This window comes from Acyrthosiphon pisum, chromosome A1, assembly GCF_005508785.2.
Source record: "Acyrthosiphon pisum isolate AL4f chromosome A1, pea_aphid_22Mar2018_4r6ur, whole genome shotgun sequence".
Classification (NCBI taxonomy): domain Eukaryota; kingdom Metazoa; phylum Arthropoda; class Insecta; order Hemiptera; family Aphididae; genus Acyrthosiphon; species Acyrthosiphon pisum.
In genome coordinates this window covers 127,169,564-127,194,534 of record NC_042494.1, presented here as the reverse complement: position 1 = coordinate 127,194,534, position 24,971 = coordinate 127,169,564, and the positions used below count along the sequence as shown (strand labels likewise).

At 26.3% G+C, this 24,971-nt stretch overlaps 2 protein-coding genes across 5 annotated transcripts in view; both read right to left on the bottom strand.

Annotated features, from left to right (window-relative positions):
- Positions 1–7,168, bottom strand: part of LOC100162664 (tumor necrosis factor alpha-induced protein 8-like protein) — a 10,533-nt gene extending 3,365 nt beyond the window's left edge. Inside the window, exons 1-4 of one of the 3 annotated variants that reach the window (XM_029488280.1) lie at positions 6,702–7,166; positions 4,438–4,503; positions 4,207–4,358; positions 2,488–2,643 (exon numbers count right to left, since the gene is read on the bottom strand). In XM_029488280.1, coding sequence (XP_029344140.1) covers positions 2,488–2,643; positions 4,207–4,356 — 306 coding nt within the window. In that variant the 5' untranslated portion in view covers positions 4,357–4,358; positions 4,438–4,503; positions 6,702–7,166. Of the gene's footprint in view, positions 1–1,362; positions 2,644–4,206; positions 4,359–4,437; positions 4,504–6,701 lie in introns of those variants that run through there. The other 2 variants (XM_001945877.5, XM_008187030.3) reach the window with 2 other exon arrangements.
- Positions 7,169–15,291: 8,123 nt separating this feature from the next.
- Positions 15,292–24,971, bottom strand: part of LOC100169538 (ecotropic viral integration site 5 ortholog) — a 29,015-nt gene continuing 19,335 nt past the window's right edge. The window contains exons 4-16 of one of the 2 annotated variants that reach the window (XM_008187035.3): positions 20,972–21,204; positions 20,597–20,893; positions 20,364–20,482; positions 20,159–20,273; positions 19,929–20,087; positions 19,353–19,589; positions 19,113–19,286; positions 18,720–19,049; positions 17,604–17,771; positions 17,440–17,535; positions 17,262–17,363; positions 16,010–16,064; positions 15,429–15,567 (exon numbers count right to left, since the gene is read on the bottom strand). In XM_008187035.3, coding sequence (XP_008185257.1) covers positions 16,014–16,064; positions 17,262–17,363; positions 17,440–17,535; positions 17,604–17,771; positions 18,720–19,049; positions 19,113–19,286; positions 19,353–19,589; positions 19,929–20,087; positions 20,159–20,273; positions 20,364–20,482; positions 20,597–20,893; positions 20,972–21,204 — 2,081 coding nt within the window. In that variant the 3' untranslated portion in view covers positions 15,429–15,567; positions 16,010–16,013. Of the gene's footprint in view, positions 15,568–16,009; positions 16,065–17,261; positions 17,364–17,439; positions 17,536–17,603; positions 17,772–18,719; positions 19,050–19,112; positions 19,287–19,352; positions 19,590–19,928; positions 20,088–20,158; positions 20,274–20,363; positions 20,483–20,596; positions 20,894–20,971; positions 21,205–24,971 lie in introns of both variants that reach the window. The other variant, XM_001945981.5, reaches the window with a different exon arrangement.

The window sequence follows — 24,971 nt, the reverse complement described above, 5'->3', positions numbered from 1 at the left end:
TAGGTATATGATGTTGTATAAATGTATATTTACCATGATCACGTAGTCTTATAAAGTGTACGAATATAAGTTCCTATTTGAATACTTTTTATGTAGGCATTCGAACATTTTTTTGAATATATTTGAGATGAACTATGAAGTAGGTCATAACTCATAAGTATTTAAATTATACGTATTTTGCATAGGTTTTTTGTATTTGTTATTCATGTAGAAAATACGGCTTATTATCTTAACATTGATATTATAATTATTATTTGTGAAAAAAACCATTTGTAACTGAAAATATACATTTAAATTTTGTTTTTGATATTTTAAACCAAATTTTTAAAAAATAAAAATAAAAACGCAACACGATTTTTAAAAATGTACCAACATTATTTTTAAACATAAATGCATTTTATAGTTTAAAATAGTTTATTTATTTTTAAAACGGTTTTTATTAATTATTGTACTCGTATAAACTCTAAAGTTGTTCAACGTGCCCCCCACAAGTAACCCTCACAAGTCATAATATCAAACCGATATTCCAGTTCATATCACACGCTTCCAAACATATCGGGAGAGACAGTTTGAAATGCAGCCACTAACCTCATTTTCTATAACCATCAAATTATTAGATTTATTACTATTGACCTTTCCGCTTACGTAAAATGTTGCATTGTCACTAAAGATAATCTAGAAACAGAACTGTTCAGCAGTCTTTGCGTCGAGGATGGCCGTTGCGTAACTTCCAAGTCTCTAAACTCCAACTAGCGTGTCTTAAATCCTCGTCGAAGCACCTGAATTTTGTGCAGGAACATACGTGCAGGGGATCACATTGAATGGATAACAATTTTGGGAACATCCGAAAAAGTACATAATAAAAACGGTTTTTGGATTTATAGATTTTATCGTAAAGCTCCAAAATTAATTTTGTTACAATCTGCATAATATGAATAAATAATTATTAATTACTTATAGACATTGGTGAAGCTAAGGATTTTGTAGGGGCTCCCCGCTAAGTTCCACTAAAAACTCTCCATTAAACTTTCCTTCACTTCCACTTTTTATAAAATCATTTTTTAAACATAAATATTAAAATATGGGCAAAAATAAACACGGTCAACAGGAGTGAGGCTATAGCTATATCCCCCTTAGCCCCCTTGCCTACACATCTGCTAATTATTATAGGGATCTTGTATTGCATAAGTGACATAACCACGATAATTTATATTTGATAAGTAAAGAGTATATTCAACTTTTAAGGTAACGAATTATTTCGACTGAATGCGACCTTGTGCTTAGTTCGAGTTATTTTCATTGGATATAAGACATTAAAATACATTAACATTTAATAAATACGCATTTGAATAAATATTCTAATTACTTTTTTGTTGTTGTGATTTTTATTCAAATTCAAATAATAGAAATAATTTTCGATGAAAATAAATACAAAATTAATTGTGTGAAAACACTGTTGTATACGTTTATTAACAATGTAGTAGATTTATATACCTACAATATACATATAAATATATATATTACAGTACGCAATTCACAGTATACAATTTAGTAATGATAATTTTACAATAATATTAGACATTATATTTCTCGTAAATACGAACTATTTGAGAAATTTTAATGGGAAAAAAAATATATAAATAATGAGAATAATAATTAAATTAGGTAGGTAACTTAAAGTATGAGTTTAATTAATTTATACTAATCGTCAATACTCAATAGTATCTATTATAATTTCTATACTATATGATCCTATACCTACTTTGTGTTTTTAAAAAATTTCGCTACCATATTTATTTACCTATTTAGTTCCTGATAGATATTACCAGTGGTTGTTATTAAAAAATAATTATACAATTTTCTTAAACAATATTGTTCGGGCGTCAGGCTCAAATCAATAAATAATATTATAATTATTACTTATTACTTATTAGGAATAGGTAGGTACGTATATTACTATAATAATATGATTGGTCTCTACAAACATTGAAACATTGAAATTGATTATCTGATATGAAATTTTAAGTATAATAACATCAGATAAATAAAATATGTAATATTTGTATAGTTACCTATAGACTATAGTGATTAATTAAAGTTATACAAGAATATAGTATAAAGTGTCCAGCAGTATCCTATATCGCATATTATAATATATACAATATATACAGAAGCAATAAAAATATTTTTTAATAAATTATAGTAGGTACATTATATTATATTATACTATAAGTCTTTATCCAGTAATTCCTTTAAATCGTTAATTAAGATTTGCACGGTTTCGGTTAATTCGGAAACTGCAGGATTAATAAAAATTGAATCTAAAAATACAGAATTTGAAAAAAAATCAAAAATTTTGTCTACTCTGGACAGTGTTTTATCTGTGAGATGTCTTTTGGTTAGTTCTTTTAGTATTTCTCTACACTTAAATAAATAATTTATTAAATAATTTTTGTCATAACTGAATTCTATTTCATAAAAACTTACTGTAATCATAGTTAATTCTCTAAATTTATCTTTAAAATTATTTGCTAATTCCAATTCATTACTGTCAAATTGGTCATTTCTATATAAAATACTTAATTTAACGATTATTTTGATTATATTTTTCGTCAACTTCTCGGATTCTTTCTTATTTCCCGTCTGAAAAATATTAACAATAGTAAGTAGAATTATATTGTAATAAATTCTTCATATGTTGGATTGGCTGTACGGATTGGTAGACCACATGGGCTAATATGCGATATTTTGATTATAATATAATATGAAATAAAATATTTAAATATCTTTTTAATCACTCATCAGTCATCCACAGTGTTGTTATTAATAGTTTTAGCGAAGGAAAATTAATGCAAATGTACAGTGTTTTCTGGTTTAGTTAATTAAAAAATAAAACAAAAGTCAAGAAGTTTAGTAATTATTAAAAATTAAAATTAAATTAATCTTAATCTTTCAAATTACATAGAATATAATATATTTTGTAAATTCTACTATAGTTAAAACCTGAAATTTACATTGAAATGGTAGGTAAATTATAAATAACACCTACCTAAACGAATATTGATCCGTATGAATGGTTTTTAATTAGGTAGTATATTATATTGAGTATTGTATAATTGTATTGTTTCCGATACTTTGTACCCATACAGACCACCTATTATTTTATTTTATAGTATAGATACGATATTGAGTACTTTTGAATTGAGTTATATCGAATTAATTTAAATACAAATTGAACGTGAAGATCTGTTTCTAATTGAGCTAATTGAAATAATAATGAATCTTGTTTCATTTAATATAAATGTGGCCAACGTTTAAATTATTCCAGCAACGAGTGAATTTGAAAGTTATTTTATATTTTATCATATATTTATATACCATAGTAAATTATTATGTTTTTTTGTGTTTTTGTTTTACTGTTTCTATAGTCTGTACTTATCGTTATGTAATTTAATTTAAGTATTTTTTTTTAATTCAATTTTGTTGACCCTAACGGTGACCATTTTAGATTTCAGAAACATGTGGGTATACCAAGGTAGGCTTGAGTATTTACACGTTCAATAATTCAATTTGGAAGTGCTAACTATTATGGTACCGTAAAAATCGTAAAAAATTCGAACAAAATGCGAATTTTTATATTTTGTTATGTTATATAAAGTAGAATCATACCATACTGCAATGTAGTAAAAGAATTAAGAAACTGTAATGTAGGTATCTACTTGAATAAAAAAAAATTGAAATATTTATTACACACCCATTTATATTATTAATTTCATAATATAGTATGGTAAACTTAAAAGTAAACAATTTAAAATAGAATTGGCAGTGGTGAAAAATAACTGGATAATATTATAAATTTAAATATGAGCCACTCGGGGGCAAAAATAAACTATTATAAATGGATTTCTTTAATGCATTCAAATAGTATACAGTTAAATTTATTGCATATAATATACACTGTGGATATAATGATGATAATATTTAAAAAAATAATATGTTAAAAACCTAATTAAAATACACAGTTTTAACAATATTATGAATTGTTTAGTGTTACGTAGATGGTAGATACCTACTTATTTATACTATTTTATACCTACTTTACAACTGAGTTTTTGTTTGTTGTAAAACAAATATTTTGGTTTAACGTTTCAACAATCATAATATTATATTAGTATTTAAGATACATTATACAATTTATAAACTCACGTAAATTTTAGCAAGTCGATACAAATTATCCAAAATGTTAGCATTGCGTTCGTGTATAAATAATTTTATAACATTTTTATTGGTTACTTTGCCCAAGAATTTTTTTTGAGCTTGTAAAATAATTTCTTTTGATTTAAATCCTTCCGTCATTCCTAAATTCAGTGCACACAATTGGTAAATTAGTTTAGCATGGTGACTATATATTAAAACAGTATAATTTATTTAACTCACCCACTTATGACAAAAACGTTTTAACGATGAAATGTCTGTTATGTCTTTATTGCGATGACCTGGAATCTGGAAATAATTATAATATATATTACACACATTGATTGATTGATGTATAATTATTATTAATCAATTATTATTTATTTCCATAAAAATGTTGTTATCGTATATTACTCATATAATATTATAATATACGTCATACTATTTGTTATACTATAACATAATATATTATGTATGTTAAACGCGTAACTAAATTGGATATTTAAGTCATTTTAGATAAACCTAATCAGGGGAGGATCGGCCATGGGTACCTAACTATATATATGTATTATGTATTTACTATTTATATGTACTCACAATAACATTTATCTGATACGATAAAAAATTATCATGTTTGAGTTTAATGTACAAGTGTACACCGCAATAAAATAAATAATAATACATATTTATTACACTAATGTATTTACATTTTGTAAATAAAATTTGTTTGATGGTATAATATACGATGTACATAGTACCCCAACCTATGGTAATTACCATAATATTATAGCCTATGCAGGCTAATGTCGAAATGTCGAAATGCCGAACACCATTTACCTATATTTGTATTTAGTATTTACTAATGACTATAGTTACATTGCCTACTATTCATTTGAACTTGATGTGTAATAAATAATAATGTTCATATTTGTATATTGTGTTCATATATAATATGTTTATCGAGAATTTATAAATGTGTTTAATATAAATACAAAATCGTTTCAAAACTAAGTTCCCATATTATTATATTCTTCTTTTATTCGAGACAATCACGAGATAAAATTCACTTGTTGGAAATTACTTGAATTCATATATTATAATATGCTATTCACTAATTATTAGTATTAATATGTTTTCAAAGAATGCATATTATACATTATAGATACGTGTATCATAATTGTGTATTGTTTTTAATTGACATCACCGGGTATTCTCTCAAGGTCTACTTCATTTAGCGTCATTGAAATTAATAAATAATAATATTCGAATAACTTATATAATATTATTAAGTAGTCAATAATATTTGTTTAAAAATGTATACCTACCTACCGCTATAACAACCTATATGCATTATTATGAGAATCGTGTTTTTAAATTACAGTTTTTTACCTCCTATAATTATTTAATGTAAATTACTGCTGTTTTATTATAATTATCGTTATTTTATACTTTTTACGATCAGGAGAATCAGGTCAATGCTTCGCAATTGATGCATATTTTATTTGTTAACATTTGCGTTCCGCAGTACAGTAATAACTAATATAATATATAATAGTAGTCTAGTCATACATATGTATAGTGTAACTACGTTAAAAATAGTAACAAGTTTTTTTCCTTGTTTTTCTATTGATGCCTTATTATAGTCTTTTAGACACCATTACACCAAGACTCTATAATGTCTCACAATATTGTTTTTTTGTAATATATCGTTTTTATGATGGGTACACACCTTTTACACCCATATTTTATATTATAAACTAATTTGGGTGCCAAATTAGTTTGTTGTATAAAATTGAGACCAACACTCAACATTCCCGTTATTTTGCGTTTATTTAAAAAGAATATTTTAATAAATATAATATCTAATAGCCAATAGGTAATAATAATAATATAATATAATAATTATTAGGCTATTGGTACACATTATAGTAAATAAAATATTCCCATATATTTATATTGATATATAGGCAACGTACACTTTGTGTTTTATTAAAATATATAGGCATGTTCAAACTTCAGTGATTGTACAATATTGTTGGGTATAAATCATAATATTATAATAGATGTCGTGCAAATCAACGGTAGGTAATTCGTATATGGAAATATTATTCTTGCACATTAAAACAATATTCTTAATTATATGATTATATTATATTATTTTTGCATTATTTAAAGGTACTAAGGTGGGTATCATGGATATTTTATATTGTATATTTATTATTTAATTCATTTTAGTCGTATACTCATATAAATTGTTGCTTAATATTTTTATTTTATACCGTTATTTAAAATGCTAACGAATAACATTCAGCCAATCGACCATGAAAAAATACGAAATTCTTGGTACAATATTATCGCAGATTACATGTTTAGAGTTTTTCATTTATTTACAATAAGCGCATTATATTATTATTACCAATATAATTCTAATATCATAAGTAATATAATATATGAATACCAATAAAGTATACATTTTTATTACGTTTTCATAAAACGATTGTACTTACCAATAGAATTTTTTGCCGCTCAACAATTTATTATTGCAGTTTAAGGACATAGTATCCAACTCGGCGCCAATCGTGATAGATATCTGGAGCTTTAATATATAATATCGTCAGCTATATACACGCCGTATGAGATACGATCATAGTACGTAGTACCTATATGCACCAAAATCCCCGAACCACCTTTTTAATTTTACGATATTAGTATTAAAAAAAAGCCCGCAAAAAATAAAAATAAAATATTTCAAATTTGGTATTCTTAATCCTTTTTAGGTAAAATGTTTGCAAAAAAAAAAATTGTATTCGCTATGTGAACGGTTTACGCGCGAATACAGTGGCGGTTGACGGTTTGGTACCGACACAGGAACTAGACTAAAACCGTTTGGTGGACGAGAGACGGAAACGAAACAGCTGCCTCCTTGATAGTCGTATTATACGCCGCGGACTACGATGACGACGACGGTTATTGTAATAATGACTGTTGTGTATAATGGGGAAAAAAAATCGAATATTGCAGCTGCTTGCGCCTTTGCATGCATGCGATGACGATTATATAACTATATAAAAATATAATAATAATATGATGATGATGATAAACTCATATTATCGGTAGGTAGCCGGTATACATTAGTTATACATTTAAACATAATATATGAAAAAATATTTAAGAACAAAAAATAATATCTATCGTAGCGATATTATAATGTGTCAAAAGGATAGCCTACGATATTTGTCTACACTCAATAAACTAAACGACTTACGCTGGTCGTACCTACATTATGTAGGTACCTATATATAGGTATTAGCTTACCATATTAGCTTACCTATATAGCTACCTATATAGGCACCATATTGTTAACTTTTGCAGTGAACATAAATACATAATAATTATTGCTATTACTAATTATATTAATTATTTAATTATATTAGGTAGTTATAAAATATACACTGACTGTACGTCTCTACCAGAAAAATAATCTGCAGTATACCTACCTGTCTACCTAGTACCTATAAAAACGTACATTTCCCCACCCCCACCCACTGTTTTTTGGCTTTTGCGGGGGCGGCTTTTGAGCAGGAATTCCGGGGTCTACGGCAGGAATTGGCAGGAATTGAGCACTAAATATTGGAGTTGGAAAAAGTTTAAAAAGTCAAATGGGTGGGGGTGGGGAAATGTACGTCCTATAAAATACGTATATTATAACACACCTGTCGGACTCGGCTGTCACCTGCTATGGTTCATTTATGGATATAACCTTAAAATTTATTTTCTATTGTCAATTGTCATCTTAATTCTATATAAGGACAATGGACCTATAACATAACTACTTAACACAGATTTGTAGTACGACGTGTATGGTCAATTATATTGCGTATAATAATAATTGTAAGTACATTAATTATTCTAAGTACATTTATTATTTATAAAACGTCTATAGAAATCTTGTATAATAGATATTTAAGCAATAAGAAAATTAAATTGAATTTTTTTTTTTCAAAAAACCCGTTGAAAAATTAGTAGTCAGTATAGTCAGTACCTATTATTAGGTAGATAGATACTTTATACTAATTTGAAAAGTACAACAGGTAATATTATATAAATATAATGTTCAGTTACCAGTTTTCGTTTTTACTACTACTACTACTACTACCTACATAGACATAAAATAACAACTTTAATTTTAACGAGAGTAAAAATAACGAATATATAGAATATAGGTATTCAGGTTTTGTATTAAATATCTCATAAATTCTTCATATATTTTGAATTTTGACTAACTGAATAATAATATAGGTAAATTTAAAATTAAATTTTTGACACATATTGTACTACCTACATAGACATAAAATAACAACTTTATTTTTAACGAGAGTAAAAATAACGAATATATAGAATATAGGTATTCAGGTTTTGTATTAAATATCTCATAAATTCTTCATATATTCTGAATTTTGACTAACTGAATAATAATATAGGTAAATTTAAGATTACATTTTTGACACATATTTTCTAATTAAATGACACGTAATTATAACAATAAGTAGTATATAAGTACGTATACAATATTTGAAACACTTAAATAATTCTTTCTGCGTTAAAACGTTTGTATTTACTAATTAGTTTTAAAATATGTACCTATACCGATGTATTTTCATTGTTTTTATTTAGATTTAATTTAGTGTCTTACAAAAATATACCGTGACTCACTGAAAAAATTTTTGTGGAAGCCAAGGTATATTGAATATTTTTACAATATGTTGCACAAATATTATGGTAACTGGTAAGTATAACGTATGAAGGTTATAAATTTATAAAGCTAAATTAAAAAAAGCTATTGTTTGTTTAAAAAATTAAAATTCTAAACTTATATTGACTAAGTACCCAGGTAAATTACCACCTATACTAAAAACAAAAATTAGGACAATAATAATAAATTATAAAGACGATTTTTTAACATACTTATAGACTATATGTGTATAATAATAGGCAAAGCATCCCTAATTTTTCTTCTATTTTCTATACATAGGTAATACTTGTAAGTACATAATAATTCACAATAATAATATTAATTAATTAATTGATTTTTATAAATAAATAAAGTTTTTTTTTTAAAACCGTATTTATTATCAAATTAATAATTGTTGATATAATATATAATATTATAAACTAATAATTATTAGTAAACTATATAAATGAATTATTTATACAGAACATAATATTTAGGTCATGCGCATCATCGTTTCCGCCAAAATGAAAAAAAGGTTTGGTTTTCATTTTCACCAAACTATTTTTTTTCCAAAATTATATCGTTTGATATAACTCACAATCTCTAAGTAGTCACAATTTTGGTTAAATGCTGTTATTGTTTTATGGTATTTTGAAAATTATATTTCCGAAAATAGTACGTTTTCACAATTCCACCCAGACCATAATATACCATAGTGTGGTCCAATTTTAGTAATACTGTTTATACAGAACAACAAATAATTGCGAATCATTCCATGGCCCATGCACATTTCAGCGAATAGTTCTACAAATAGCATCCTAATATTAATACATTTATAAACAATTTAATTTCATGTATTCAAACTATCATAGAATAACTATTATGTGTAGGTATACAAATATATAGTTTTAAATTAAATATTCAAAACAGATTAATAAACACGTTTAGTGTTAACTGCAATAATAAAAAAAGATGGGCAAATGTATGTTACTATGCTGTACAGTAGGTTACAAGTGAGTCACTGTATAATGGATGGTATTAAATTTGAGTTCAATGATATTAATATATAATATCATTGTATACGAAAAACGATTCTGAGCGGAGACGGTTTGTCAGTGTGGTATTTTATATTATTTATGTTTATTGTTTATACCTAGGTATTGTTATTACTTATTATTAATACTGGTTAGTTGAATTATTATTATAAAATTACAACAAAATAAATCGTTATTTTGGTTATTTAATATGTAATTTTATCCAAATTTAAACATAAAATTATTATAAATAAAAAGGGTTTTATATTTCTGAGATTTTTTGGTTACAGAATAACCTACTTACATTGAACCTTATTTTACATTTTCAATCCTTAGATATAAAAGTTAATTAAATATTTTATACATTTTTAACTACAACATTTTTAAATTAAAAATTTGATAAATGTTATCAAAAATCGAAATTTAAATGTCCTCTAGCAGCTCAAAACGAGTCAAAATATTTTGAACATATTCAAGTATATTATAATATACGAAGTATAGGAATTGATAAAATAGACGTACGAGGTATGACAATAAAATAACGAGACTTTTTGAATAAAAGTCGTTTATTTTAAAAATTTTATAATTTAATGATGTAAATTTTAAGTACCTATCTACGGGTATTCGTTTTTGAATTACAGCAAAATAAGAAAATCACTACTTCAAAAATAGAGTGAATATCTAGTATCTTGTAAAAATTTTAACTTCAAACGTTCATAAATAATTAATTTTTCTTTCAGGTAGACTTTTTTTTTTTGATAAAGGTAAACAAACTTATGAAGAATCTTGAATTAAATTTTCAAATCTTAGATTTAAAAAGAACATTATTTATGAATTTCTGATTCAAAATAATTAGCACATTCTTGTGATTTTTACGTATTTTTGCAAAACTCGATCTTTAAATGCTTATCAAAATAAATTGTAGATAAGTATATATATTTATTATTTTCAACTGTCATAGTAACAATATATTAGCCATTAGGAGCCTTGTATTAAATTTTCAAGCTTTTTTACCCAACACATAACATTTTATTAACATAATTTATAAAAAAAAAAACTAAAAAAATTTGAAACTGAAAATAACCGTAAACAGTTCAAAACAAATCAAAATATTTTGAAAATTTTATCGTGTGTAGAAAATGCTAATACCTATAAACAACCAGTGAAAATCGCATGTCATTTATCTACTGTTATTTGTTTTAGAGTTACTGTTACACCAAGAACCAAAATCGATTTTGAGTAAAAATTCTTGTATATTACAATGACATTTGAAAAATATTAAGAATCCAGTCACAATTTTTAAGTTATATTATGCATATTTTGTACAATGTGATAAATTATATTGTGATATCTTTGAACTGGGAGAGGTCATATTAATTTTCGTGACAATAGCGTGCACCTACTCGTTATTCGTAATTTTTAATGTTTACACTTTACATTATAGCTAGAAACCTTAATATGGCTTCTCTATTATAATTTATATGTTTTCTTCAATTGATTACATAGCTGCTTGTAGCCTGCAGTATAAGCACCTACCTACCTGCAAAAGCGCCAATAAGTTTCGAAGACACGTAGGTAGTTGTTATGTTTGCAATCAAAGTTTTATGTAGTAGGTACCTATATAAAGGGAACAATCGGAATAATGATGAAAATTGTTTCCAATTAGGAATCGTAGTGCCCCGTTATTATAATATAAAGAACCTTTGTGCGTTTTTCGCGGGATTTTGGAAAACGTCAACCAAAAAATAAACCCCCGAACACTGCGTTAAATTTAATAAATATAAATAGTTCGAATCCTACATATAATTTGCGTCGTAAAAAAAATAATATTTAATAATTGAAAGTTGAAATGCAGAGTAGATATTTATCTCAACCGGCCTTGGAAAACACGCGCCCCAATTTGACCATAAGCTAACCGTGTCCAAGTCCGAGTAAAATGCAGAACATTAATTTACATGCCCACACCCTATTGATTTTCTTAAATTTTTATGAATTTTACTTTTGTTTTGAAAGCTCCAAGTCTTGTTAGTGTTGGCTTAAAAAAGTGTAAGCTCAAGTGTACACCTGAGTGTAAAAATTAGATAGGTGCCTAATATTATATCTATTATACTAGCTATTCTGATGACTTACGAATTTTTCCGAAATGAGAATATAATTTTTCACGAATATTCACATTGTTATTAATTATTATAGCTTGAGGTTTGAATTTGTACCTAACTAGGTAATCATTTTAAAGCATTTTTCGTCTGTGCTTTTTTTACTTTGAGTAGACATTTAATTTATTATCGTTATACAGAGCATTAAACAGTGGACCTTCCGTTTATTGTTTAGGTAACTTTGTAACACTTTTACTCATAATTCAGCAGAAAACTAAAAATCATTGAAAAATACTGTTTATTATTTAGTATATTAATTATATAATTATTTTAGTACCTACCTACAAGGTAGTAATTGGGTTTACAATCGCTTATGTGTTTTCAGGGAATAAAAAAGCTCAAAAGGTTTCATACTTTCATATCAGTTTGATATAGCCATAGATATTAGCCATAGGTATTATAATAATATATTAATTTATTATATTATGTAATAAATTATAAAATGTACACTTATCTGACATATTATAGTAGATAATATAGACTATATTGTATACTTTCCAGGAAAATGAGAATTATTATTGAATTATTGATTTTTCATATGTATGCACGAGGTAAGTTCTGAGCTCAGCATTTAATACTACTCCCGACTCAAATGTTAGGATATAATAATGATATAATATTGTAAATAAATTGTTTCTTAAATATGATTTATTGATCAATCGATTTTAATGAACCATTGAATTCATTATTTTTTATACAATTCATCATCAGTCTCTTATGATGATTCTTTGTGCTAGGCGCAATGATTAAAATAAAAAAAGGTCAAAAATTGAAATCGTGAAAAAATAGTCAAAATCATTATTTATCTGTCAATCTATACTAATGAGAGTCAATGTATGTGTGTGTGTAAGCGACCCACAGCCAAGTCTATCGCAATAATGGTTCTGAAAATTAGTACCTACCTAGTACTTACATAATATATTATTATAGGTAATCCTACACCTCAGGATGTGCACTTTGAAGTTTGAAGTAAATTAAAAAAATTTTGCATTTTAAAGAGAAGTCCCTCATTTTGGATTTGTAGTCTTATGAATAACGAATATAGTTTGTTTGTATAGCGTCGCCATTGGTTACAGAAAATAAAATAGTTATTAATATGATTGTATATCATTTTAGACTTGTATTTTATACATTTGGTCAAATCATCCTAAATAACTGAGTTAAAAATCTATGCAAATTACATTTAACTGAGTTTGAGAAGTAGTAAATTCACAGGCATTTAATTTTTTATAGACTATGGCGTACAGGATTAGCTATTAAAAAATTACAGGGGGAGTCCACACAAACGGTTCAATTTAGATTTAATTCATTTTGAATTATTAACAGAACAGTTGCTCAAAACTGCTTTTTGACAACAAAAAATCATCTTTCTAACTGAAGCAGAAATAAATATTATTTATGAATTCTTCAGTTAGAATTACATTTTAATGCTTTTTTACATTTTTATTTTAAATACGTTATACACAATCTGTGTCAGTTGACACAAGCATATTTCTAATTAATAGAAAAAAACATGAGGATTTGATAAAAGAAGCTACCCAGTAAAGACACTTTCAATATTAAAAAACTTGTGATGATTGTATGACATTAGATTATTTTATGAGTATGTACTATGTGTGGTATATATATACAGTGGATTCCGCCTAATTTGGGCACAGGTTAATATGGGCAAAATGGTCCGGTCCCAATTCCAATGTATGCTGAATAACTAATATCGACCAACTGCTTGATGTGGGCAAATGAGTTATTCCCAACATGTCCACACATTAAGCGGAATGCACTGTATATGGAAATATGGAATCAAATAATTTAAGAAACAATACTAAGCAATTTTTTTTTATAATTTCAATTATAAATTGTATTTTAAATGAGCCAGTTTCATTGCTGCCGATTATAAATATTATATTTATAACAAAGTAAACAAAGTTACGAATACATAAAAACATTTCGTTCACAGCTACATAATACAAGTACCAACTAAATAAATATTGATAAAAGAATCAATCAATGCTATTCCTACATTTATCACTCATTTTAATTAATTTAGGTTATTATGTAGGACATACAATATACATAATATAGTCTCAAAACAACATTGTGTATACATGAAAAACATATTTTGAATTCATAAATACACAATCATATTATGTAATTATTAATATTGATAAATATATCATATATGTTTATATTGGTGGAAAATAATAAAATAATTGTTTATAATAGTCACAAGTATAAATATTATATTTAAAAAAAAAAAAAATGTTAATTAATTATTATTAAGAATGATAATTATAATTATTATTGCTTAAATTATGTCCCCAATTTTTAAAAGGAAATGTCTGAGGTCAGCCAGAACAACATTTAATTTTTTTTTTAAATAAATTAAACATAATGAATATAGATACAATGCTATTCAAGTGCTTACACGATTACACACTAAATTATAAATTAAATTTTCTAATTTTCAATTATTGAAAATGTATAGTACAAATAATATTAATCATTTATTCTGGATTGCATAACAACTTATTAAACTAAACAGTTTTTTAAAATGTAATAAACCAGTCAATGGTCAATATTTGAAGTTCAAAAACCATAAACGATTTGTTAAATGTTTCAAAATTTATTATTTATGCAACCCATTATAATGTTACATATTACGATCACAATATTATAATAAAGTTTTCTAATAGGATTTTTAATCAGTAAAAGTTGATATTGAATCGTTAATCATTTTTTAAATATATTTGAAAAGACAAACAAAATTAAAATTATGATGTATGATAATGTCTTTCGTAGTTTCTTGGATAATATAAAACTACTTATTGTATTGTGCTTCAGTAATTATTCAACTGTAGTAAGTTTTTAAATTTGATTTTATAGAGGTTTCTTACGCTTAATAATTTATGAATACAAACATGCATTAAAAATGTAGCGTTTTAGAAAAATTTGTGCGTTTAAGATTGTGCGATATTACATTTTCAAATAATTAAGATTAACGATTCATAAAATTTGAAAAAAAAATTATATAAGTACAAAAAATCGGTAACTAAAATAAAAATAAAATTTAGAAATAATAAATTTAAAATAAATATTTAAAAAGTAAACAAATAATAAATATTTGAAATCAAAATCTAAAAAATATAATAATAAGGACGGCAATATATTTGGCCATTAAAACAAAATAAAAGATTTTTTAAACATTATTTCAATGGAAACAAAATATCAAACAATTAAAAAAAGAATATACTTGGGGTATTTTTGTCAATAATATAACTTTGTAATTAGGGACAAATGATAGGAAATAGGTTTAACTAGACAACCGCAAGTGCAGATCTGCTGAGTCATCCATTTCACTCTCAGTTGTATCTACTGATGCTGACCTCTCAGTCTTGCCGGTAGTGTTGCCGTTGTTCACCCAACGTTGTTTCCATGCTTCAAGTCGCATTACCTAAGTACATGATATTGTTAGTTGATACATTAATATGTGTTTAATAATCTTTTATTATATATTATGAAGTGATTTGTCTAAAATGAGCCACATAAAATGTATTCATATTTGTACAAGATTTTTAATTTGTAGGTTAGCGTCAAGGTTAGTCACTTTTAGTTTTCTAACAGTGTTAGAAAATCAAAAGTTAATTGAAGTTATGATTTCAAACCTAATTGTAAAATCACTTAATTGTTTGAAATACAAAATGTTAAAGCATTATCAGTATTTTAGTTCTCGTAAAAAGAAAAAAACATATAATATTATAAGTGGTTCATTAAAAATTAAATAACTTAATATATTAAACAAAAAATATTACAAATACATACCCATTTAATTTAAAAATAGAAGCAAATTAATGAAAGTGAGATGTTAATGTATAAATAAAAACGTGCAAACTCACTGTGTCAGCCTAACCATTTCCATGGTTCAACGTCTGGTGTGGTCGGTGAGAGCAGCTAGAAACCATTTTTTTTTTTTTTTTGGTTAATATAAGCGTGCTGTTTAGTGGTGTTATTAATTAAACAAGCAATGACAATAAAAATAATATTATATAATCTTATGCAATATTTTTGTTATTTTATTATAAATTGGTTTTATTCTGTATCATATAATGTAAGTGTGAATTTGAATATAATCGTACTTTAATAATACTTAATAATCTATGTATTTTTTTTAACAAAAGCAAATTATGGTTTTCTTTTAAAACATTTAAAAATGGTTAATTTGTTGGTATTTTTAATATTTTAATTTCAAACAAAGATAGGTAAGAGCTATAAAACTTTTTATCATTTACTAAACCATATTATTAAGAATTCACGGAGTCCCAGAACTTATTAAAAATATGTCTATTTTACGATAAATAATGTTAGATTAACACCCCAAGGTTTTGCCAAAAACAACATGTTATTGTAAAATATAATTGAATTACAATTATATTAATTACTAAGAATTTTATTAAAAAGTTGTTTATCATAAAGATATTATAATTATTGCTTTTGCAATTCTGGGATGATCTATCCAATGTTAATTATTAAAGTGCCACTCATATTGCAAATTATGATGTAGGTATTCAAATTTATGAAAAACATACACCTAAAAAAACAGTAATGAAAATATTGGACAAATTGTTTGACCGCTGGTCTAGAAAAATGGGTATACGGGGGACAACAAACATAAGGGAGTAATAGTACAGCATATTCAGATGTGTCAAAGCCGTTGAGTCCTGAGCACTTTTATGCCACATGACTATTGTACGATAAGCTATCACATTTGAGCTTGTGTTTTTATTCAATAAACAACTATTCAACTGGTGGAAATTGTCTAAATTGATTTGATCTCGTCACCATAAAACTTAATATCTGGATCGCTGGGAGTTGCGTACAATCTGTGTTAATTAAATATTATTAAAATTAGAAGACCAATAAGTGATCATATAATATGATGTTCACAATTTTAAATTTCAAAACAGGTTAATTTTCTATGTTGCCCATTCACCAAACCTCTTAAAACATGATATTGTAAGTATTGTTAGTAAATAATAAACATTTAAACACCAGTAGATTAATGTACTGTTTTATATATTTATAGCATGTTAAAGAAGCACATGAGTTTATTATAAATAGTGTTTTAAATTTATTTTCTCTATTACTTACTTCTGCTTTGAGATCAGCAACCTTATCTTGAAGTTCTTTAACTTTATCACTGTCATCTAATGAGTTATTTCGAAGTTCACCTTCAGTAACCATTTCTTCATTCTAAAATATAAAAATAATAGTTTATTAATGTATATAATGTTTTAAAGTTCTATATCAATCAAAAATTTGCACTAACTTTAACTTCTAATCTTGATATCTTTTGGTTTAATTCTGCCACCATTTGAGCATGCTCAGCTTCTCGTATCCTTGAAGAAATCATGTCATGTTTCATCTATAAAATTAAATTAAATTTATATGAACGTATGGAATAATTAAAACTTAGTTTTATGTATAACATACTTTGGATTCTAAGTCAGTATACTTATTCTGCTGTTCTCTGAGTTTTGCTACTATGTCTCTTTGTTTGGTTTCAGCCAATTCTAACTGTTCACGTACAGCTTTATTATCATCGTCTTGCCTTCTCAATTGATTTCCGCTGACTTGAACTTGTGTCTCCAGTTCCATGACCTTAATAATTAAAATAATTGCAATTTGTAATTATAATAAACCATCCAGTCTTACCTATTTATATATTGTTATGAATTAAAATTCGAACATTTTTTTTTGAAAATTATTGTATACTTATAATTTTGTAAAAAATAATATTTATATCTGAAATAAAATCAATTTACTATACAGCGTATCTCAACCTTTTTTCATTCACGTATCCCTTGACCTCTCACCACTATTTTACGGACCCCCAAATGTCAACTTAGTCATATATTTTCACATAAGATAAATACGAATTAACTAAATAAGTAAAACGAAAAATTTGGAAATGTCTATTAATTTTAATCGGCATGTGCCATACAATGTATCTATATACCTATATATAAAAAAAATATATTAAGTTAAAAATTTAGTTTTAATTCAATCGATTTATTGACTGTACCAGTTTTTAATCATTGATCCATGGTAAAAATTGCGAAAATATTAACAATTGTAAAAAAAAAAAAATAGTTTTATGAATATGAATATTTATGTACGATGTGTGTTACACGGACACTTTTAAAGCAATCGACTGACTAGTTATTACTTATTAGTATCGATTTCAATAACATACAAACCGTTCACAGTGTTGGATTTATGTGAATATAAGATAAAAATTGTAATTTGTTTTTTAATAGGCACATAAAAGTAAATAAAATCCAGTGCACACGTGCCGCCTTTTAGAATGATTTATTTCATATTATACTCTTATTATACCTATACACACTTATATCATATATTAGGAAAAACCGATTTACAATATTTCACAAATCACAATAACAAATATATCAAATTTCACTTTTTCCGCCATTACGCTTTTTTTTCCGTGAACCCCCTAATGCCTTCTCGCGGACCTCCGATTGAGAAACGCTGGTCTATAATACAATAATATTTATAATCAAATTTCATAATGAAACAAATACATACTTTCAATCTAAGTTCTTTAAGTTCAGCCAAAGTTTCCATTTCTCGAAGTTTAGAAGTCATAAGTTCTTCTTCAAGCCGCTGAGTTTCTGCATTGTTCCAGTTTAATAGGTTACCAATTTTTTTGGGTGTTGAATCGGGTGCAGGCGGTGGGTCGATCCTTTTTTTATCTTGCAAATGCCTTTGCCATTGCGAGTTGATTTCATTAACTCGTTGTCTGAGATCTTTTAAAGATAGGTTGGCTTCTGCTTCTCTCAATTTTACAGCAATCAATTCTTCTTGAAGATGTGCAACTGAATTGTCCACAACTGATTCTCGAAGAGTTTTCTTGTCCTATAAAATATTTGATTGGAATTTGTTCAGTTTCACACACAGAAATTGTTTTTGTGTACTTACATGTTCTAACTCCCCGATTTTATCCTTAAGATCACGTATTGCAGCCTCGTTTTCAGCATCTCTTAATCTAACTTTGACCAATTCTTCTTGAAGATCACTGATCATTTCTTCTTTAAGTGATAATTGTTCTTGTTTAATTGAAAGCTCATCCAGAGATGATTGACAAGAGTTGTGCTGAAGAATAATTGATTTAATTTACAACTGAATTTAACAAAATGTCTATTAAAAATATCAACTTACGTTTTCTGTTATCAAAAATGACATTTGTTTAATTTCGTCCAAAGCATTTTCTAGAGCATGAGTTGTCTCTAAATGTGTATGTCTTAGAGCTGTTAATTCTCGCTGTACAATAAATGTTGTTTCCTCTTCTTCAGCACGGGATACTTGGCCCCTTACTAATAGACCGGCAAGTTCACTAGACTCAGCTTCAAGAAGTTCAACTTTTTGTCTTAGCAAGCGATTTTCAGTTCGAAGTTTCTATTATGGGAACAAATGTAGTAAATAAATAGTTATTTAAATAATATTATTAATAAACAGACAATTTTTTTGTTAAAAAATAAATGCAAGCGATAGAGCAAGGAAGTAGTATAAAAATTACTAAAATTAAAAGCAATACAATAAATTTTATATTTAGATAATAAATTAAGTTACAGTTTTAAAGTATACATTTTTGAAATCACAGGGATATTTTAAATAAATGGATTTGTTTCTTGTTCTAAAATTTTACAATTTTAATAGTATATTGGTAAGCTAGCGTGTGCAAACTTTACAAGGCATGTGAAGTCTTAACAAAATTCTACATATTAATCTGGGCACCTTGAGTTCAACCATTTCTTCCTGTTCTTTACTCTTAAAGGCTGTATATTCTTTTTCTAATTTTTTCATGCGTTTAACATTATATTTAATGATAAGAGCTTGTGCCATCAGACCATCAGCATCAGAATTAGCACGGGAAGGTAATTCTTTCTGGAAAAACTAAAAAAAAGAAAATATATTGAATAGAGTTTATTATAGTTATTATAAATGATATAGTACAAGTTACTCACTCTAAGCATTCCTTCCATATCTAAACACAAGAGATCATCTTTACCTAATTGAAGCAATGCTAAGGCCACTTTAAATATTATTTCTATTCCTTCAGATAGAAAAACATCAATAATCCTATAAAAAAAATTTTATAAGCGAAAATTACAATATTGTACATCTATAGACTATAACATTGTGTGTAAATCTATTCAACAAATTAGATACCTGCAAGCAGTAGGTAATGCAAGTGCAGTGGTGAATAATGTCAGAAACCAACTACTTGCGTACATACTAGTATGGAAGCTTTGGGATTGGAAATGTACAAAAAGTTCTGGAATGTGATCCTGTAAAAAATTAAAAGTATACTAATTTATAAGCATAAATACTAGCAACATACACACTTATTAATGTATATATATTTTTTGTAATTGTATAATTTATTTAAAAATATACTATACCTGGACCAAATTTTCTAATTGATACATGCACAGACCAAGTTCAGCCATGGTTGGTTTGAACATGTCTCGCATTTTATAATCTTGCATTATCTTTACAAAAACAGCAAACGCTTCTTCCTCAGGCATTTGCATTAATAATAACCCTACTATAAATCCTGAACCTTGACAGTAGCCCACCTCACGATCATGTAACGAATAAGCTTTCATGACATTGAACAGGCTTTCTTGCCCAAGCCCATCTTTTTCTTTGAAGAAATCATGTTCAGGATAGGTACGCGCAATATCCCTTCGGATGACCTAAACCATAATATTATGGTTGGTCAATTGTTTTAACTTAAATAAATAATATGTAATCTAAATAAACTGTATGATTACTTTTTCACACGCTGATGTGGCTTTGATGTATTCTGGATATTGTTTTCTGATTGGTGAATCATTAGCGCCACATAACAATTGCCACACAATTCCTCGGAAATGGTGTGGCACTCCTTTTCTAACTAATTCTTTGAGGTATGCGTTTTTTTTCTTGTTGTAATTATCCCAGTCATTAACGACTTGTCCCCAAAGACCCCATACATCTTCCTCACCATCTTGGCTTGAGCCTGTACCTAAATAGGAAAAATATTATTAAATTACGTAAATTATAATTAAAAACAGACCTCGAATTCTTCGGGATTGAACACGAATGTAAATAGAAATACTATTTCTAAAATACTTTTTACGACTGCACAACTTCGATCGTTCGCGAGGTGCCATAATATTGTTTTTACATAAATTTTTCGAGTTGAACCGTGGAAAAACTACTAACGAGTAACGGATGATATATTGTATTGAGTAACTTAATGTTAAAGATTTGTTTTTGCTATTCCAATCCCATTAAAATAAAAATAAATAATAAGATGTGATAGATGAAAATTAATGTCAGCATTGAAAATAATAGATTATAATTGGTTTTATGTGTTGAATGAATAATAGAGATAAATAAAATTAGGAGAATAACAATAATTAAATAATTAATGTTAATATAATTTAGACGACATTAATAAACACTATATAAAATGCAATCTGTAAATTAAATATACAGACTAATTATATTATTTTTAAGTTTCCCAACTAAAGAACTAAACGTAAAAAGTCTTATTAAAAACTCCTAAATATTGTTGAAGAAAAAAAAGTTGTATCAGACTCGCAATTTGATTTACGTAAGCAAACATTCTACAATTTGCCAAATTTACCGTATATCTAGTAGGCAAAATAAATTTCTTCAGAAGAAAAATAATATTGCAAGGATACATTGATACGTTTCCCCAACGTTCAACCGCCCGCGTCTGACATACAAGTCTTCCGTTCAAATTGAAACTCATCTTATACCATCTAGTCTGTATAATACTACCAGCTACTATAGTCGACATTTGATATTAAAACGTGAAATAACAATTTTTCTTCAACAGATTTTAGTTATTTTTTCAAAAAATATTAATAGTAATTCGTAGAAACTTGGAACAATCCCCAATATTGCTTATGTTATAGTTTTCTGTACACATTAAAAATTTTAAAATAATTCATGCGTATTTAAACTAATTTTTCACGAACCTATTACCACATTATTTAAGGTCAGTATTGACCTATAAATATTATATTATGCGATATTTTTGGTAATAATTTGACAAACCCACTGAATTAAGAAAATACTATTAATAATATAAATATAATGTAAGGTACCCTAGTACACTATCCTTAGAAATGGATCTCTTTTGCTCAGAATAAATTTCGTAAACAATAATCTATTATTTAATTCAAATTTAACACATCCATTGGTATTTTCAAAACCAGCAGAATGAGTTCCCCTGTGTTCTTTTTTTTTTTACCTATATCTACAGACTACAGAATAAATTAAAACAAACACAATTTCTTGGTTACGTAATTAGGAGACGGACACTATACTAAAAAGGGTATTATTATATAGAGGTATACTATTATATTTCGTAAACATTGGGATGGGTCAGGGAAAAGGACAGCGTGACACGCAATTGTTTTTCAAGTAACAGGTGGTTCAATAAATTTTAAAAATTTTAAATACAATTTTAATTATTATTTTCTGGAAAATTCTATATTAATCTATTTTAATATACTCTTGACAAAATACGTACAAATGACGAAAATGTGCAAATTATTTTGAGTTAAAAAACCATAACAATTTTTCTTTTTAAATCTATAATTTGAAAATGTAATACAAAATTTTTCATAAATTTGTCTACCTTTATCAAAAAAAAAAAAAAAATGTCTACAAGAAAGTCAAATTAAATATTTATGAGCGTTTGAAGTTCGATATCAAACATTGATTGTGGATTTTAAATACCGAATGTGTAAAAATGTCAATCGTGCTGGACTGATTTGAACGTACAGTGTTCGTAGGAAACGGCTATTAAATAACCGTAATACATCTCAATAAAATCATAAATTATGAATTATATCAATTATTTAATTTTCACATTATATTTTAAATACATAATTTACGAAATAAAAATAAAAATGCAATCATAGATAGTACATTTGTGTACATATTATAATTATATTATAATTTAATTGGATTGATTACATAAATCGTGAAGAGTTATTAATCAGAGTAAATTAATTGGGAATTCAATAATAACTATGTTATAATTTGTTTACAATAATTGCCATTATTCCATTAAACCCAAAGATTACCGGTGAAGGATAGATTGATCACGATGCATCTACGTTTTTATCATCTGCAAGTAGTATAGGTTTATATTATAACTAGCTTATCCCGCGCATTTCGTTACCCGTAAAAATTATAACTTTTAAAAATTTGTGATTGTTCAATTTCTTTTGGGTGCAGTTCAGTCCCCCTGGTAGGCAATCCGACGTCGGATCGCGGGCAATGTGCGACAGCATATATCAAGTATGCAGTGTTCGAAAATAATAAAATAATAAAATAATAAATACTAGTTTCTACTAATTATTTCTCATATAACCAATTTCCACCGTAAATCTCAAAATCCCCGGGTTGGACCTACGGGGCCTGATAGTGAATCTAAATCATCCAAAAAACCACTCAAATACACACAAAAAATTTCATCAAAATCAGTCTAGTCGTTTAGGAATGCATACAGGTCACACAGACAAATATTCATTTTTATATATAGAGATTATTATTTATTAGATATAATAATATTAAAATGATCATATTACATTCATTTATATTAGTTTATTATATCATATTTAAGGTACTTACAAGTTAACAGTACACCTACCCATAGTAGATTACTCGAAATTGCTGTCTAATTATGGGTATTTTAATATTCTGAAATTGAATAGATGAATACATTCATAGCAGAAAGTATATTTTTTATTATTTTTATGAAAAATTAAAAACCACATAATATGACGGATTTAAAACATTAATTTCCTCTATATATAGGTGATATTGTGATAACACAAATATCACTAGTGTTTTAAATTATTAAAATACGGTATATATCCTTATATATATATAAAAAAAATAATAACCTAATAACTGTGAATAAAGCATTATGTAATCTGTTCTTCTGTTTATGACAGACCAGCATTATAAATTGAAGTGCAATAGCCTTTGTCAACCATTATATTTAATAAATTTTATTTTATTTTTACTATTATTGTCGTCTATCAATACAATTATTGTTACTTAACTTCTTCTGGTAATAAAATACATTTTTTAAAGTTTTTTAAGTAGTAAAATTGGTTGTAAACTTTTTTTAAGGTTTATGTTTAACTTAAATTAAATAATTAAGTAGGTATGTTGGTGCATTAAATTAATTATTTTTTAAATTAATGATCCAGATCAATTCGATATTTATTGAATATTTATTAGTAAAAAAAATTATATAAATATTCCCAGGTAAAAATATTTAATTTAAAAATAAGTAGGTACTTGTACACAATTAATAAAATGTATATGCAATACTCTCTTATTAAAACCATTGAATAATGCTTAAATAGTTTTTATGATGTATTTCCGAATAGGATTGATTATAGAAGGGACCTGAAGGTATCTAAATATATTTATGTAACGTTTTATTAAACGATTTGAAAGACTAGGTCTTTACACCTAGTTTTAAAAAAAGGTTCTATCTGATATACAGGGTCTTCCAAATTTCGTGTGACAAAAATGGTGGGGATTACACTGGTTCTTACGGGGCAGATCTTTCTTTTGTCACACGAAATTTAGAACACTCTGTATATTCTAATATTATTATATTTATTAACAAATCATATAATTTATCAACTTATAAAGTTGAAGATACAAGCAAAAATGTAAAACAAATTATGATTACCCAGTACAGTATACTTTTACCTAGTATCTATATTA